General features: G+C 50.4%; 1 protein-coding gene across 3 annotated transcripts in view; it reads left to right on the forward strand.

The window, feature by feature from the left end:
* ELF5 (E74 like ETS transcription factor 5) overlaps positions 1 to 15,151 on the forward strand; it is a 42,141-nt gene that overhangs the window by 18,564 nt on the left and 8,426 nt on the right. For all 3 annotated transcript variants that reach the window (XM_080816883.1, XM_080816884.1, XM_080816885.1), the window contains exons 3-4: positions 10,153 to 10,386; positions 13,401 to 13,451. In XM_080816883.1, the coding sequence (XP_080673009.1) occupies positions 10,153 to 10,386; positions 13,401 to 13,451 (285 nt within the window). The remainder of the gene's footprint in view (positions 1 to 10,152; positions 10,387 to 13,400; positions 13,452 to 15,151) is intronic.

The raw sequence follows: 15,151 nt of genomic DNA on the forward strand, positions 1-15,151 counted from the left end.
GGGGCCTGGAATGTGCCAGCTCTCACCGGTGTTCAGGGCAGAGGACTGGAGGAGATCTGGGCAGCAGGAGGGGCAGCTTCTGCAGGAAGAAAAGCACCGGAATCCTCACCCCAACCTCTTCCCAGCTCTGTGGCCTTGGGGGATTCTATGAACGGCTTCGAGCCTTGTTTTGCTAACAGAATCAATCTCTTGGAGTTACTATATTTAAGCAAAAACCTTAGCCCAGAGCCTAGTATGCTGTGATTGCTTGATCATCATGGATTTAGCTAACATTTGCTGAACACTAGCTGTGGTTCAGGCCCTGTGCCAAGCACCCATCTCATCCTTACGGCAGCCCTATGAGAAATGAACAGTTATTATATCCATTTTATGAATGAAGAAACTGAGGCACAGAGAGGTCAAGGACTTATCCAAGGTGTTACAGTTCATTAGGTTTCATGCAAGTTGACTTGAGCACCTGTACTCTTAACTATCCTACACAGTCATCTTCTAAATCATCGTCTAACCACGTTACCCTGCGGTTATTGATATGAATATTACTGTTTTTCTCGGAGCTTCTGTTTCCTTATCCCTCAAGCAAGGATGATGAGAATCACTGTGAGGATTAAGGGAGCCTAACTGCGTAAAATATATAGCTCGGCCCAAAGCAAGCGCTCGGTAGACATGAATCCCCACGCTGTCCACCAGGCCTGCCTTCCCACCCTTCCTCCTCTCTCGGCAGGTCTTCTCCACCTACAAAGGAAGCATGGGGCCTTGTGCAGATCCCATGCCAGAGGAGGGCCTGCTGACTTGGCCCCAGCATCTCTCTGAGGGCCTCTGTCCCCAGGTGCTCAGGTGACTGCACAACCCAGCAAACCTGGCGGGTGCACGCCCCGAGGCTTGTGATGTAAGTCCTCACCAGGCTGTCAGTCCTCCCAGGCCTTAACCCTGGGCATTCCGGCTCAGCATGGCCCACACTTGGGGGCAGGAGGCAGTTGGGTCCAGGAGAGACCAAGCCTCTGAGGATGCTGTGAAAAGGCCCCCATCAGAAGGATGCCCCTGCCTCCGACCAGAGGCCAGGGCATCACAGACGCACTTGGGGTGCTTCCCTCCATAATCCAGCCCCACACCTGCTCACACCACCAACGCAGGGGCACGCACACGCACAGTGTGTCTCTCACCCTATCTGAAGGGTTCTGAGTCAGTCAGATACATAGTCCAAATCTCCTTTAGGCCTAAGAAACACTTTGATCCCCAGAAAGATAATGAAGAATGTCTTCTATTTCTGACCCTCAATATTGGGCTGAGGCTAAGTTTGAAGGAGGAAAATGAAAGCTTTTGTGTCCCCAATGTCTCCCCTGCGTCCCATGATGGCAGGGTCCAGGGAGAAGGTCCTTCTCTCCACATATGCATAGCAGGGACTTGTCATCCCGGGAGCCCTCTCTTCCTGCCCATTCTGCCAGCTGGAGAGGTGGCGGGGGGGATGGCCTGCCTGCCCCAGAGAGGAGTTCCAGGCCTTGGAGCAGTTTCTATAGTCATCCAGAGCTCAGACTTTGGAGCCGGGCAGCCTAAAGGCAAAGTCTGGCTTTGAGATTTATTAACTATAGCACCGCAGCTTCTCATGCCTTCGTTTTCTCATCTGTGAAAGGAGATAGCAGGAATGCCTACCTCATAGAATTGTTACCAGGGTGGCTTGTTAAATGTGGGAGGTGTTTGGGCCACAGTCAGGTGCAGGACAAGCACACACGGGCATTTAAAAATAAAAGACTCGTTTCAGTTTGGGAAGATGAAAAGGTCCTGGAGACGGACAGAGGTGATGGTTGGCACAATCTTGTGAATTGACTTAATGCCACCAAACTCTACATTTAAAAAGGAGTTAAAATGGTAAATTCTAGCTCTATTTTACCATAGTAAAAAAGCAACAACAACAAAAATGAAGGGTTAACAGAAGTGATCACCAGGAGGCTTGCCAATGGGGCTGATATCTGACAGTCTCAGACATAAAGACACAGCCTTCTCCTGTCTGAGACCTCTGCATTTCCAACAGTCTAATGAGAAGTTGGACTTGGTCATTGCTAAGACCCCTTCCAGAAGCTTCTCTGATTCCTGCATCACAGCTGTAGCCCTCTTCTCCCACCACCCGTTGAGAGAAGACAAAGTCCCACCAAGGCATGAATATCCCACAGGAGTCACCCTCCCTGAGGGAGGAACCCAGCTTTTGACTGGGCACCTGGATCTCTGGATTCTCAAAGGAGCTGTCTCTGACCTCCTAAAGGTGGAGAGAAGTTGGATATGACAGGATAGTTGAGAGCTGCCTGGGCACTGGGTGAGCCCTGTATGCCGTGGCTCTCCTCAGAGCCAACACGCCCCATGGGAAGAATATCCGGTCTGGCCTCTGTGTTTTCCTTCCGAGAGAGGTGACCCCCCCCCCCCCGTCCAAGTCCTCTCTGAGAGGGAGGCAGCAGGGGACAGCAGACTCGCCTCTGTACACTGCTCTGCAAACTCCCCTCGGTCTGTGGCCAGTGAGACATCCCCCAGCCCCACAGAAGATCCCACCTTGAATTCACAGTTGTCCCCGTGGCAGCTTCCTGTCCACGTCCCGGCTCCGCAGGCTGGCGCTGCCACTAACCACTGATGCCATGACTTTGGCAGGTTTTTCCTAATGACTTGGAGATATACTTTCCCAACTGGAAAAACATCGGCCGCCTGGGGCTGGGAGGCCTGCTGTGCCACAGATGAAGTGTTTCATGACAAGCCAGGCACTCGGTAGGTGCCCGCCATTGCCAGGAACATCTCACGACTCCCCCCGCTAGTGGAAAAACAGCTGGGTCTCTCTCCCCTCTTCCTTTTTCCTATTGAACCAAAGCAGCAAAGGGCCCCGTCTTATCCTTTCCAATTCAGGATGTGACGGCTTAGGTACTTCGAGACCAAAGGGAAAGAAAGGGAGGAAGGAATGATGTGTCCACTAGACGAACAATGTCTACAGGAGGGCAGGGAGGAATAATCAGCTTAGTCCGGAAAACCAGCTGTCTTCACAACCTTTTCCAATGGCTTTAGCAGACGGCAGCCGATTCCGGGCCTGCCACACGCTAACCACAAAGGATCGGACCCGCTCTTTGAAGCAGGCCTTCTGCCTAGCCTCCCTGCAAGACCCTGGAGTGGATGGTCACAGATTGCAAAATACTCCAGAATTTCATTAACTCCCTCGGGGCTTCCCTTCCACTCTCTTAAAATAAAGAACTAGCGATACTGGAAAAGTTGATCGAAGTGTACAGGGCCGGCTGTCTGACCTTGACAAGCGTATGATACTTTTTTTTTTTTTTTTAGATTTTATTTATTTATTTGAAAGACAGAGATCACAAGTAGGCAGAGAGACAGGCAATGAGAGAGAGAGAGGGAAGCAGGCTCCCTGCTGAGCAGAGAGCCCGATGCAGGACTCGATCCCAGGACCCTGAGATCACGACCTGAGCCGAAGACAGCGGCTTAACCCACTGAGCCACCCAGGCGCCCCGTATGATACTTTTTAAAGATGATTTCTCCGCTGAAGTTCTGACAAGTCTTAGGGTACCCTGGCCTCACACCTCGTTTCTGGCTCTCCGCCCTGAACCTCCACACACCCACACACCCTTCCCCTGTTTGCCGAGGTGACCATGCTGACATGCAGTGCCCCTCTGCTTTGGATTCTGGTTTCCACTTTGTAGCAGAGGTTTCTAGATTAAGGCCATTCCAGGGGTTCCTGAGAGGTCCCTCAGGGCCCTGGGTGATGGTTCAGAAGGCCGGGCTCTAGCTCCTGCTCTCCATTCCCGCCGTCAAGCAAAGCTCTTGCACCTCAAAGGTACTAAGTTCCAGCAGCAGGAGCTGGAGAGCACTTACATGACCTACTTCCGGCCCTGCCACTTCCTCAGAGGACTTGGTGGCCTGTGAGGGGAGGGTTCACATGAGCACAGAGGACAGCACGTGAACTGCTGCATCCTAGGTGCTCGAAAAATGTGTCAGCTGTTGCTATAGCTTGGGAAATTTTATTTAAAGAAGGAATTTCATTTGAAAAGGTGCAAAACCTTTTGGGTGTTAACATCCAGAAGATCAGGGAACGAGGCATTTGGGTCCTACGTGGGCTTTTCTCAGCAAGATTCATGTGCTGGGTATAGAAGTCTGAGAGCTCATGCAAGAGTCTAAGAATTTCTAAATCAAAACCAGATAAATCAATAAAATCACTGAAGAGTGAGAGGTGGGCCTGTGGTCGTGATCCTGTCCTGGGAGCAGCCCCAGAGAGAGACCTCAGCACTCACCACCAGCAGCCCACCCTATACACGCCTGAGCCTTCTGGGCAGCTGGGGCTTCAGGACCACTCAGGCGGGGTGCTCCCTGTGCCTTCCCAACCCCACATGCCTCAGGCCATAGCTCTATGCTGATCCCCACCTGCCCTTCTAGTCTATTCTCCATCCAGTTCCTTAAACTACTCCGGACTTCCCTCCCATTCCACCACCTCATGGTCTAAATCATTCCACAGGCTTGGAAGGAATGCCAAGAAGGGCTGTTGGATGGAGCTCAACCATCTCTGGGAGGAAACCTGGAAGCAATTTTTCATTTCAGGCTCCCCTTGCCCATAAAGTCCTTCCTTTCGGTGACAAAGCCACAATTGATGATGTCCCGTGCTACCCAGTCCACTCGCCGGCTCTCTCCAGTGCGGCCCCAGGCAAAAAACTTTCCCAACTCCCTATGCTAATAAATCATACTAATTATGGTCCAGGCTGTCTAACTCGGGCCTCCTCTGACCCAGACTGTCTGCCTCCCCACGCCGAGCCCTGGGCTTGCTTTGTTCTTCTTGTCCCTCAGCTAGACCAAGGCTTCAGAGGGAGGAAGGCCTCATTTCCCCGGAGAACAAACGCAGCCCCAAAATAGTAACAAATTACAGGTGACTTGTATTGAAGGCTTACTGTCCTCCAGATAACTGGGCTATATGTTCTTTACATGTACCATTTCTTTTCCTTTTCACAGCAAACTTCCTACGAGGTACGCACTATTTTCCTTGTCTTGTAAAAGGAAGCTGAGGTCCAGGGAGGTTAGGAAACTCCGTTAGGATTTCACAGCTAATACGACGAGGAGGCAGAACTGCAAATCAGGGAGGTCCAGTCCCCAGCCCACGCTCAGTTAAATCCACACAATCCTCAACTCTCTTCCAGGCCCCTCCCTGCAGGTCCCTTCCTCTTCAGGTCATTTGATGGAACCATGGAATGGAGGATGGAAATGAGAGTCTGAATTCCAGGAGCTGGCAGGTTCATTTAGCTTTACAGAGCTTCTCGTTGAGGCTCCCCAATCAGCAGAGGAGAAAGACCGAGTTCTCCTGCAGAAGGTCTGGGGCCCTAACTCAGAGCTCTAAGCTCAAACAACTCACAATCTCCAATCTCACCGATTTTGCATTCTGCTGCATATCTATTTTGTTATCATTAGAAAAGTCAAACTCTCCCCCACATTTTTGCTTCAAGGGAGGCTCCCCCAAAATGAACAGTGTTGGTCAATGTAGAAAGGGCTCAGGGGCACCAATCCATTTGGAAGAGACGGCAAAGGGACTGACCTAGAATTTTTTAAGAGCACTTTGCCTAAGATTCAGAGGACCACAGGTGTCTATAACAAAGAATGAAAGTCGTGGATTACTGGACCCACTCTCTGGCATTTCCACGGGAGATGCACAGGCATTAATCATGTGGGTACAGTTACCCTTGTCACCCTCTGTCCACTGTGGGCGAGGGGGATGGGAATTAGCCCTTGCCCTTCCACCCCAGTGTCAGAAACATGGGTCTCATGTGTGTCCTGAGCATCAAGCACTTTACAAAATCACACAGACTGGCCAGTATCCCCACATTTTGAGCAGTACTGACCACATAACTCATGCTGGCCATTCAAGGACAAATTAGCTTCATTTATAATATAACTTCCTCAGTTTTGTAAAGAAAATAAACCCAAATCTCTGGAAAGGAACAAAGTGGCTGACCTACACAGACACACACACACACACAACATATTAGAAGTATTTGAGAAAGTATAAAGTAGTTATATGGCTAGCCCCAATATTAACAAGTATACATGAATGGTATTTAATGAGCACTTATTACATGCCTGCCTCTGTTCTAAGCACCTTTTGTGGACATTCCCTGCTGACTGTGTGGGCATTTGGGTGTGCCTCCCATGCTCTACAGGCTTAAGTGCTCCCTCTGAATTTAAACACATCCCAAGTTATAGCATCACTTCTGAGAATTCCATCCCCTCCCCCAGAATTGCTGAAAACCCCCTTAGCTGCTCAGTTCTTCCTCCCAGTGTAGCTGGCCCTTGAACAAATGTCCTGACCTACTTCCAACTTCAAAGGAGCTGACTGAGACCATGCTTAATAGTGGCCTGTGGACATTTAGATTAAGGGTACCAGGCAGGGGAAGTGGTTCATCCCCAACCCCATACACACAGGCAGAAGGGTTTCAATGCTCAGCTTCTCCAAAGGGTTTTATTTTATAAATGCTAGATGCACTGAGAAAAACACTTTGTATTTTCAGACAACACAATTTATTAAAGATAACATATCCTGTGGGCTCATAACCCTTCTTTTATTTACCCTGAGTTTATCTCTTCCAAGTGGCAATAGGGTCTTCATATCATCACAGAGGTTGCAAACCTTGTCATCACCAGTGTCTCATCCTTTTTCTGATTTTTTAAACCTCTTGTAACCTAAATTTATATATATGTAAAAGATATATATATATATATCTTTTACATTTATGTATATTACACACACACACACACACACACACACACACACACACATATATATATATATATATATGTAATGTATACATATGCCTTTGTCCAAATCTTTTTTAGTCAGTCTTGGAGATGTGTATCCAACTTGGTCCTCCTCAACCAAGAATAGTGAGGCCATGATGTGACACAAAATTCTCACATTTAAAGAGAGAAGAATTGCTTTGGACCTAACTTCCTTACTGACTAGCCATATGGCCCTAGTAGTCGCACAATCCCCCAGAACCTCCTCTTCCTCACCTATAAAGTGGGGATAATGAGCCTTGGTCATTCGGCCAGTCGGTTACACTCACTGGGCACCCACAGCAGGGTAGGCCAGTCCCCAAGCACTCCTGACTCAGGGTGAGCAAAATGGATCTGGCCAGCTGTGTGGAGTTCATGGCTGGCGGGGGTGGGGGGTGGGGGTGAGGCATGAATCCTTCTGAGAAGGACACCTGAGGAGGTTGTGTGGGCACGGGAGGTCTCTCTGAGATGGGGGCGTGAGCTGTGGTCTTGAGGATGAGTAGGAATCAGTTAGGAGAAGGTAGATGGAGCCCTTGTTCTGGGCCAGGAGCAATCCTGAGGGAACGATTGGGCCAGATGAAGCAGAGGCCAGATGAAGCAGGCCTTGCTCACCTCTGTCAGTCTCACCTCTGCACCCCCCTAGTGAGGACAGGACCATAGAAACACACACAACCAGAAGGCACCCCATGATGCTGGCTCTCTTTGCCCTCCATGTAGTGAGAACGGCCATTTTCCTCTCAGCTCCCAAGGCTGTGGGAAGGCCTTTCCTGGTGAGGAGAGCCCGCCATCTTGGCTCTGGCTCTGGCTTCCTTCCAGAGGGAGCCACACACAAAGCCTGCTCTGTGGGTGAGCTTCAAAGGAAAGAGCTGAAAGGAAGGCGAGCCTGCCAGCAACGCCTCCTCATGTCAGTGCCCACCCCCACCCGGGCGTTTCTCCGAATCCTCTAGGCCCATTGGCTTCCAGAAACAACATGGCTCTCTTCACGTGCCAAAGAAAATAACAAGGGGGTGGAAGTAGAGAGAGGAGGAAATGGAGACTTGGAGAAACCTTTCCATGAAAAGAAATAAAGTGTGTCCTCCAACTGCTGCACACCGATAGCCATCTCTGTTGGGGGGCTCAGCTCAGGACCAAGGACGGAAGAATTTCAAGGCTCATAAACATCCCTCATCAGAATACCAGGAATGTCAAAGGCCTCCTAGGTTTACTCAAGCCAGAAATCAGTAGATGAAAGTGCAGACCAGACTGGAGAATGGCCACCCTATTTTCTCAGGAGACCCTATTGGCCACAGGGGGCCCCCCATGGGCTAGTAGGCCAGCCCTAGGCAGCAACCAGCAAGTAAGGAGAGAGCCAGCCCCCTAATCTCCTTACCCACCAGGGACAGGCAACAACATTGACCTCAACCATCCTGGCAGAGTACCAAACCTTTACTCACATGCATATAAAATTCTGATTAAAAATGTAAGATAAATTAAAACAAATCTGTTGTTTAAGTTGATCACCTCTCAATCCACTCCATGGTAGGAAAGGAGATTTCTGGGAGGGCTCTGAGTTTTAGGGCAAGCCTCAGTTTCCTCCTTTGTGAAATTATACCTGTTTGGGAGGATTTCAGGAACTTAAGCAGCTGACACACAGGAGTTGCTCCCAAGGGATCAACACCCCTGACAGGGCAGAGAACATCTCTCCTCCCTGGGATTGGAAGTGCCACAGATTCACTGGGAACAGTGGCAACACGTGCAACATTATGGGGGAATTAGAATAGCCTGGTTGATATTTGCTGTGGTGTCTAGGTCATGAGTGACCTTCTCTGTCGTTCACATAGCCTGAGCCACACTCTCCTCTCCACCATTCTCCTCAGGTCTTCTCACTCTCTCTAGTTCTCTGTCTGCCCCTGCCTCTCCATGTTTCATCTCTTCTCTGCCCTGATGCTCTGAGGACCAGTATGACGGAATGGGAAGAGCGATGGCTTTCAAGTTCTGACTAGGGTTTAAATCCCAGCTCTGCCACACACTAGCTGTGGGTTTTAGGGCAAGTCCTCTGTGACCCTCAGGTTCATAATCTGTTATCTTCCAGGGGACAAGGACCAAACCTCTTACCATGAATCTTTAGCTCACAATTTGTTGCTTCACACGTAGCAGGTGTTCAGTGACAATCTTAGTAATAGCATTAGAATATTCCATGCTCTGTTCTAAATACTTCCGCATATAGTAGCTCATTTAATCCACAGAACAACTCTATGACATAGGTGCTATCATTATCCCATCTTGCCAATGAGGAGACTAAAGCTCATTTATTGAATGAATGAATGAATGAATGAGCACCATGGCAGCCACAAGACTTGCGTGTCAAAGGGCCTAACCAAGGGCCTGGTACCTCACTTCCTCCACACCCCTTGTATGCCACCCTTTCTGTTTCTCCTTGCATTGGGACAGAACCGTGGTACACCCAATCTCTGTTCCAAGCCAGGCCCATGGCCAATTCTCAGCCTCCCAGACAAAATGGTGCCCACCTCTGTCTGGGTTTGTATGGGGCTCGTTTGAAGGAGTGAAGTGTCTCAGCTTTGGGATGGAAATTCCTCAAAACATCATCAAACCCACAAAAGCAACAATACAACCAGCTCCCCGACTTCTCTCTTCTCCACAGCTCCCTTGGCCTCTGGGCAATGTCTCACCAGCTTGAGGCCCTCGGCCCAAGAGGACCAGAGGCAGTGCACAAACCAGCAGCTAGTGTTGGCAACTGTGCCTAAGAGCAGAGGGAATCAAATCGGCTTCAAATTGTGCCTGGCACACAGTAGGCATTTAGTAACTCCCAACCTGGTTGATCGTTTTCTGGGCACTACACAGCCTACACACGTCTACTCCGAACTGTGTAACAGCCCTGTGAGTTGGGCATATTATACCCATTGCACAGATGAGGAACTGAGGCTTAACTGTCTACGGCCTTGCCCAGATCAAAAGCAGCCCAGCTTGGGTTTGAACCCAGGCTTGTCAGGCGCCAAAGACTGAGCTCTGGATACCCTTTTGTTTGAAACCCAACCACACTGAAGGGCCTCGTTCTTCCCTTTCTCCTCTAGTCCCCCTTTCCAAGCACCAAAACTAGGCCCCAGCACTCCCAAGCCATGACAGGTTTTCTCGCAGGTTCGTCTCTCTCCTGGCCCAAGGCGCACCCGGAAGATCCAGTCTCTTCTGGGTTTTGCAGTGGAGTAGATAAACCTGGGCCCCCGAAGAACACCCCGAAGCCAGAGGCCCTTTTAACTCAGAGCCAAGGGATGTAGATGGTAACCTGACAGGAGCCTCCTTGAGGGGGCCCCCTGGACGCTTTCCTGGGGACCGCGGTCCCTCATTTGTCTCTCTCTCCTGCCATAGCCTGCGACTCCTACTGGACGTCTGTCCACCCCGAGTACTGGACCAAGCGCCATGTCTGGGAATGGCTCCAGTTCTGCTGCGACCAGTACAAGCTGGACGCCAACTGCATCTCCTTCTGCCACTTCAACATCAGTGGCCCGCAGCTGTGCAGCATGACACAGGACGAGTTCATCGAGGCGGCCGGCATCTGCGGGGAGTACCTCTACTTCATCCTCCAGAACATCCGCTCACAAGGTCAGTGTCCGGGGGACCGGGCCTTGGAGGGAGGGGCAGGGGTGGTCCACGTGACCGCGGGAGGTCCTTCCCTACCTTGACACTCACACCGGGGATCTCAGGAACTGGAAAGCCCCTTAACCCACATCTCTCAATCCCTGGAAGTGCTTGTTTGCTAGAATTAGAGACTGTAGGTCAGAAGGAGCAAGTTGCAAGGAAGCAAGTTGAGTACTTTCTTAGCAAGAAAAGAAAACCTAAAAAGACATTCAGGAACCAGGCAGATACAACAAAATAATGTATTCTGTTAAGATTTGCCACCAGAAGACACGGGGGGGAAGGGGGTTCCAGCTTGACTTTTCATTAGGCAGGAGGAGAAGAAAATGAACTAGGCCCTTTTCCTTTCCGTTTCCAGAAGAGACATTAATTGACATTTGATCTGCGCTTGCCTAATGGTCAAGGATCAAACGGCCGGAAGGTGGCGCCAGTGGGATTAGTTAACATTTCATCAGGCCCCGCAAGACTAGAATGTGGACGAACAGGTGTTTTCAGACTGGAAAGGTTTCTTTGAGAACATGTAATTCTGTGTCCCCATGTCACAGATAAAGGAACTAAGGTCCCAAGCGATCAGGTGACTTCTTCAAGGTCACACAACACACACAGCTGCTTTATGGAAAGTCAACACAAAGGAAGGGCTTTGAGTTTGGAAGGATCTGGGTTGTAACCCTGACTCCAGCTCTCTGAAGCCACATGTCCTCTGTCTCGTCTGGACAGTGGGATAATAACACACACCTTCACAGGTGACAGGACTCTGTCAAACAGGACCCGAATCAGCACATAAAGATGCAAATGTAGTAAATGGCAGCTGTTTTTGTCTTTATGAATATAACCAAGGGGATATTTTAAAAAACAAAGGAAACACATCTCAGTTCAATTTTAAGAAAGACTTTTCTAAAAGTTAGCCTCTTTTTTTTTTTTTTTGAAAGACTGCTTCAGGAAAATACTAAAGATAAGAAGCTCCCCATCACTAGAGATAATCAAGCAGGCTAATAGCCCCCTGATTGATGGGATGCTGAGGCAGGGATTCCTGTTTGGCCAGAAAACCACAGAGGAACTTCCAACTCTAAAATTCTTTGCTTTCCCTTTGCTCTCCCCCATCATGGGTGCCCAAGGGCAGGAAAGCTATAGATCTTGGCCCTGGGCCACTTACTTCTCAGCTTCTGACCTGGGAGCCATGACCCACCAGGGTGAGGAAGGGACCAACAGTCCTGCTGTCCATCGTTGTCCAGTCTTGGCTTTGTTACAGCCAGTGACAGCGCCCTGCCAGGAGCAGTGGCCCAGAGCATAGAGTGGGCCCTCCGCAAAAAGGAGGAAGTCTGAATAAATCACAGCAGCTCAGGGAGGGGCTCCATTCAGAACCTTCTGAGGGAACTGCTTTGCCAGAGAATCCCTGGGCCACGGAGAGGAACATGTTCTATCTTGAAAGGGGATGCAGCTTGGCATCGCCAGCCTTTGCCAAACATCACGTCAGTCAAGTTTGTCTCCAGACCCCTGCAGCCCCTGTGCTGGGGACTCTCAGCCTGGGCGCCTCCCTTCCCTGCCACTGTTACATCCCCGAATCCCTATTCTGGGCACCATCACCTCAGACCTGCACAAAACAAGCCAAACACAATTGTTTTTCCAACCGGCCATATTTTGCCTCTTCTTATTCTGAGGCATCCCTGGGGTCACTAGGCCAACTCCAGTGGAGGAATTTCAGGCCAGGGTCCTTACCATGTGGAGTAGAACTACCTACACACCACGCCGCTCCACGCTAAAATTCCTCCTTCAATGTTCCTCAAGCAGGAATGTACACTGCGTATCGCGATCATAATACATGTGTTGAGACCAGAGTTTACAGTGTCTCAGTGTTCCTGGGACACGCTGTCTCACCTGTTACCACAGACTAATTATTATCAGCGCTTCATTCTCAAAAGCATCTGCATTTGTACGATAAATTAGAAAGTGATCTGGCTATTACCTAGTTTAGGTCTTTTTTTCTGCATGGATTAGGACTCCGGCGGTTTGGACAGCGGAAGGAGTTACACGGGGGTAGGGCCCAGTGTGAAGTCTGGCTCAGGAGGCATCTCAATAGAATTCGAGGGCCCAGAAACGCGGGGACACTGGTCACTGGAGGGTGAAGCCAGCAGGGAGGGCGGGGGGCCCATGGGTGGCTTCCACGGTGGGAGTGGAATGGGTCCCTCATCGGTCAGTCCTCCAACCTGTTCTTGGGCAGCCCTCCGGGCAGAGTGAGCCCAGGAGCCCTGGCTGACCGGAACCCATCAGAAAATGGCACATTTTCTGAATAAAACAGTTATAGATGTGTCCTGTTCCAGGCCCCTCAGTCAGTGGAAGTTAATCCTATTGGACACCAAGCTAGAAAAGACGTGCCCCTTGGCCTGTGCCTACTTGTGGTAACTTGATTTGAGACTCTTAATCCCCCCCCCCCGCCAGCCCACCCCATTCTTCAGAGGAGCAAACCAATGCCCCAAAATAATCTCCCAAATTCTTATCACAGCCTCTTGGTGGGTCTTGCATGCCTTTAAGCCTCCTATGTCCGTCTGCCCCTCTGACCAGCTGGTAATGGCATTCAAACCCCCAAGGGATTGGAGGCCCCATCACAGACCACAGACCCTGCGAGCTGAAGCGGAAGGGGAACTCACTCAGCGAGAGTCTTGTCACATGCTGCCTGGAGACTGAGTGAGGTCACACTGGGGGCAGTGACACAGCCCACCTCAGTCAGGGCCCAGGTCTCCCTGCCGGAATGCCTGGCCCCGGGCCCCGCTCCGGGAGCCCTTTAAGAACTAGGAGATTGTCCTCTCTCAAAGGTGCCCTCAGCATGGCCTAGTAAGAGCCAGGTGTTCTCGAAGGTTCTTTCTGAAATAAAACTACCTGGCAGAGGGGACAGTTAGTTGTTCCCCTTCTCCCAGGCAGCCCCTCTCCAGGCGGGGAAACCAGGATCATCTGGTACAGTTTGTGGACTTCTTTTTCCTTCCCAGGTTACTCCTTCTTTACTGACACTGAAGAGACCAAGGCTGCCATCAAAGACTGTAAGTAACCAGGTTCAGGCGGCCCAAGGTGGTGCCCAAGGCCACCGATGGGCACATGACTGGACAGTTCTTTTTTGACCACAACCAAGAAGTTGATGACCTAAAACAGTCACAGACCAGGAGAAGACAGCAGGGGAAATGTGGCGGGCAGAGCGTGGGGTCTGGGTGTACAGATTCCTTGTCCTCCCCCAGACTCAGTTTCCCTATCTGTAAAATGGAGCGACCCTCCCCAGGTGTGGTGAGTTAGAGAAACAGTACATATGAAGCGTCCATGACCCAGATGCTCCAAGTACGGCTGTGAACAACAATTACCATAATGACTAACCGCTGGGGTCTCCGCAGTGGACAATGTCTCCATCCGAGCTCACCAAGCTTTTTAATTCTAAGGTGATGGAGGCCCTCCAGCGGCCTGTTGATTCTGAGAATTAACACTGTCTCGCTTTTGCAGATGGAGAAGGTCCAGGCTTTCATTGTTTTAAACAGGATGATGTTGTTGCTTTTAATTTAGAGGGCCACATGGTGGCCCTGGTCTCGGGGCCAGCGGGAGACGTGGGTGCTGGCAGGCCCTTCCCTCCGTGGACTTCAGCCCCTTCAGCGGCAGAGGGAGGACAGAGTATTGGGCCGGGGGAGGGAAGGAGTCCTGAGGCCTCAGAGGGGCCGACATGGAAGGATGGTTTCTTATGACTATTTTTCCTGTCCTGAGAGTCCCAAGCAATCAACTGAGGATTCAGGTTATCTGGTTAAAGCAGGTTATCTCATTCAGAGTTTTAGCACAGGAATAGTTGGGTCCATTTAGCCCACGCTGCAGACTTACAGAGGCCCACCGTGCCCCACAGACCCTCACGGCCCTCCCAGGAGCAGCTCTGCCTTCCTCGTGAGGTTTCCCCACTCTCAGACCACAGGGCAGAGCCTCTCCTCCTGCCTATGAACAAAGCTCCCATGGAGTTTCCTGGCCCGGCCTGGAATCCCTTCCCATCCATCCACAGTGGTCTGCGGCGTACAAACCCTGCTGAACCACCCAGCCCAGTCCAGGCAAAGCCCCCCAGAAAGAAAGGAGCCCACTGAGGCCCAGGGGCCTTACTGATTCTGTCTAGGGGCTCGAGCCCAGGGCAGGCACCTGCTGTACTCCTGAGCAGCAGAGTTTGACCAGTGCCTCTGCCTATAAATGGGTGTCTTTTTGCCCACCTGCCTCCCTCACAGCTTGGCAGAGATAGTGTGTCCCATAAGTTCTTTAAAAGTTGTTGCCTGAGTATAGACCTAGCCCCAATTAGAGTCATGGCAATAATAATAATAATAACAACAACAACAGTAATAATAATAATGGCAGCTAGCATTCACCAAGTGCTTATAATGAGCCAGGCCCTATGCTAGAATCTTGGTAAAGTTCAGGTAATCTTTCTCATAACCCTGTAAGACAAGACCTAGTACCACAGAGCAACTAAAGCTTAGAGATTAAAGGTGACAAGGTTAGGAAGGTGACCAGTAACCCAGGTGTGGCTAAATCTGAAGCACTTAACCCCTTCCTCCCCTCATGCATCCCTGCCTTTCCCTTTTCATTCATTCAGCAAACACTTAGTATACACTTACCACGAACCAGGCCCAGGCATCTACTATGTGCCATGGCTGCACCAATGAGTGAAACCTTGGTCTTTCCCTCATAAAGCAAGCAGAGAGAAAGAAAGATGTTAAACAAATAATCC

The sequence above is a fragment of the Martes martes genome (genome assembly GCF_963455335.1).
Source record: "Martes martes genome assembly, chromosome: 10".
In the NCBI taxonomy this organism is placed as follows: Eukaryota; Metazoa; Chordata; class Mammalia; order Carnivora; family Mustelidae; genus Martes; species Martes martes.